The sequence below is a fragment of the Diachasma alloeum genome, unplaced genomic scaffold (assembly GCF_001412515.2).
Source record: "Diachasma alloeum isolate Michigan unplaced genomic scaffold, Dall2.0 Dall_scaffold_01007, whole genome shotgun sequence".
NCBI lineage: Eukaryota > Metazoa > Arthropoda > Insecta > Hymenoptera > Braconidae > Diachasma > Diachasma alloeum.
In genome coordinates this window covers 927-3,422 of record NW_021681122.1, presented here as the reverse complement: position 1 = coordinate 3,422, position 2,496 = coordinate 927, and the positions used below count along the sequence as shown (strand labels likewise).

Sequence of the window (2,496 nt, the reverse complement as noted above, 5' to 3'; positions counted from 1 at the left end):
ATTAAAGCCATCAGGCTCTGAGTCCTGATAAAGTGCCTCGCACTGGCCCTGTCCTGGACCGTGATAACACAGGGATGAGATTCCAAACGATTCGTTGTCCTCACTTCAGACGCTTTTTTCGATAGCACACTCTTCATATATCCAAGAACTTTGTCGACCTCCTGCTTGTTTATCCCATCGATTGTGCTCTCCTTCGTGGACTCCACATCGTCTCGCATTTCTTTTTCTACAGATGTGAGGGAACGAGGACCGAAACGACCCAACTGCATCAGAACTAACTCGTCGTAAGGCTCGTAGCAGAAAAGGACTTCGTAGTTTCGTTTTTTGAAAGATTCGTAATAGGGGGATTGCTCTGCTACGGATGGCTCTACTCGGTGCGGATAGGTAATATATGTGCTTTTGTTCTTGGAAGAGACCCTCGCAGTGTTTAGGAAGGCTAATAAGCTCTCCAGCTGGCTTCGACGATGACTCGATTCGCAAGAGTTTCCCAGTGGCTTCCTAATGTATATGTATTGATTTTCAATAATTGACTGAATCTTTCAACCAACTTCATTCGCTTTATTAGAGTACTTATAAAATAAAAAAATTAAAGTATATGAAAGTAGAATAAACTTAAACTTTTTCTTCAATTATTCCATGGAATTTCTCTAAGAAAAAAGTCATGAAACGAAATCTGTTACCAATCTATTTCGCCTGAATCATGATCAAAATCTTAAGCTTATCAAATTTTTTTTTATATCAAATATTTATTTATATAAATATATAAAAAATTGCATTACATGGATAAAATCGACCGCAAGTTTTTTTTGTCTGCTTATCATTCCATTGTTATTGTATGAAGTTGGTTAGGAATGATTTCCATGTGACTCGTTTCTTGTCCACATTTCATACCTATTTATTCCATTAAGGCCCGCATGAAATATCTATCGAACGTGATCTTTAGTTTGAATTTAATCTCGTTAGCCTAAAATATATTAAAACCTGGGATTAAATTTGTGTTGCGGAAACCACTCCAATGGTTATAAAAAGATAATGAAGAGAAAGAGGAAAAATTCTTGAAAGGGGGCAAATCGAGATATTGACTCCAAGGGATCTTCCAAGTTTACAGAAATAGTATATTTCCTAACAAGTGCGGAAAAGTGATTTTTGGCGTGTGGGAAGTTTATAGTACGAGCCAAAGGCGAGTGGTATAATCCCACAAGCCAAAAATTACTTTCTGCACGAGTTGCGAACAATATTTTTCTTAACAATGTGCGAGAAAGTCACTTTTCCGCTTCGCTGCGCCTGCCTGAAAAGTTACTTTTCGGCACATCGTGATGAAAAATAATTAAAAACACGCAGTTTACCAGAAACCATGGTGCAGGAAAAGAATACATTTGACAATAACAATATAGAATCAAAATGGACTCTTAAATGTTACCGATGGTAAACTGCGTATTTTTCTTTATTTTTCTGTAAACTTGGCAGACCCTTTAGAATCAATATCTCGATTTTGCGCCCATTCAGCACTTTTTCCCTTTTTTTTCATCATCTTTTTATAACCATTGGAGTGGTTTCCACAACACAAATTTAAGCCCAGATTTTAATATATTTTAGGCTAACAAGATTAAATTCAAACTAAAGATCACGTTCGATAGATAGTCCATGCGGGCCTTCAATTAAATATTCTATGTTATAATTTTCGTTTCATTGAATAAATTAATTGTAAAAGTGTTTTTGTACTGACAGAGTTTAATTTTCTGATATAGTCAAATATTTCATAGATCTCCATAAAATCACCAAATTTTTTCCTCCAAGAGAAAAGTCATCCTTTTCTCTAAGAAAATAAGTTAGATCATTTTTCTTCTAATTTGTCGCCTCAAGAGCGAGTAATACGCGCGCGAATTTTCCTAGTTAATAGCAATCTGGATAGCAATCGAATTTCGCAATGCTCAATAAAAACAATGTCAAAAAAAGACATAAGTTTCTCAAGGGAAAAATTAGTTGAAAAATGACATTGTTCAAATTAATGATGAGATTTACCTTCTCGTTGTGATCGTGACTTGTCACAATCCCCTCTTTCAGAAATAATCCATAATCCTTGTAAAATTCGTTGTATTCCTCAAGTTGTTTTGTCGATCTCTCATTGAGATATTTCAGAATTCGTGCGGTCAAAACTGTCCTCAGTTTCCTAAAATACAAAATAATGGCTTTCACGAAAAGTCGATTTAGCTCAAAGGTAAGTTTTCAAGGAATATCTCTGAATCTAGAAGAGATGAAGCAATTTTCGTTAATACCTTTTTTGTAGCTTTCATTCTACTCTACAAAAGCGGTCATGAAATAAATTTTGGTATTTCGAGATACCAATTCCGCGATTCGGATTTTCGAGATATTTCGCGAAATCTCGACTACGGGACGATCTAATTTACCCGTCACATCTTTGCATTTGAAATATTTTCATTTTTATTTTACCTGATGAGATCAGATACTACCAAAGCTGATGTACGCTGCGGTAGT

General features: G+C 35.5%; 1 protein-coding gene across 1 annotated transcript; it reads right to left on the bottom strand.

Moving 5' to 3' along the window:
• Positions 1 to 5: 5 nt before the first annotated feature.
• Positions 6 to 2,170, bottom strand: LOC107045581 (heat shock protein 75 kDa, mitochondrial-like; the record flags this gene model as incomplete). The annotated part of the gene is given in 3 exon segments (XM_029126634.1): positions 6 to 359; positions 361 to 498; positions 2,023 to 2,170. Coding segments are annotated over 3 exon segments (640 nt in total), but the record flags the coding sequence as incomplete, so codon positions are not given.
• Between the last annotated feature and the right edge of the window lie 326 nt (positions 2,171 to 2,496).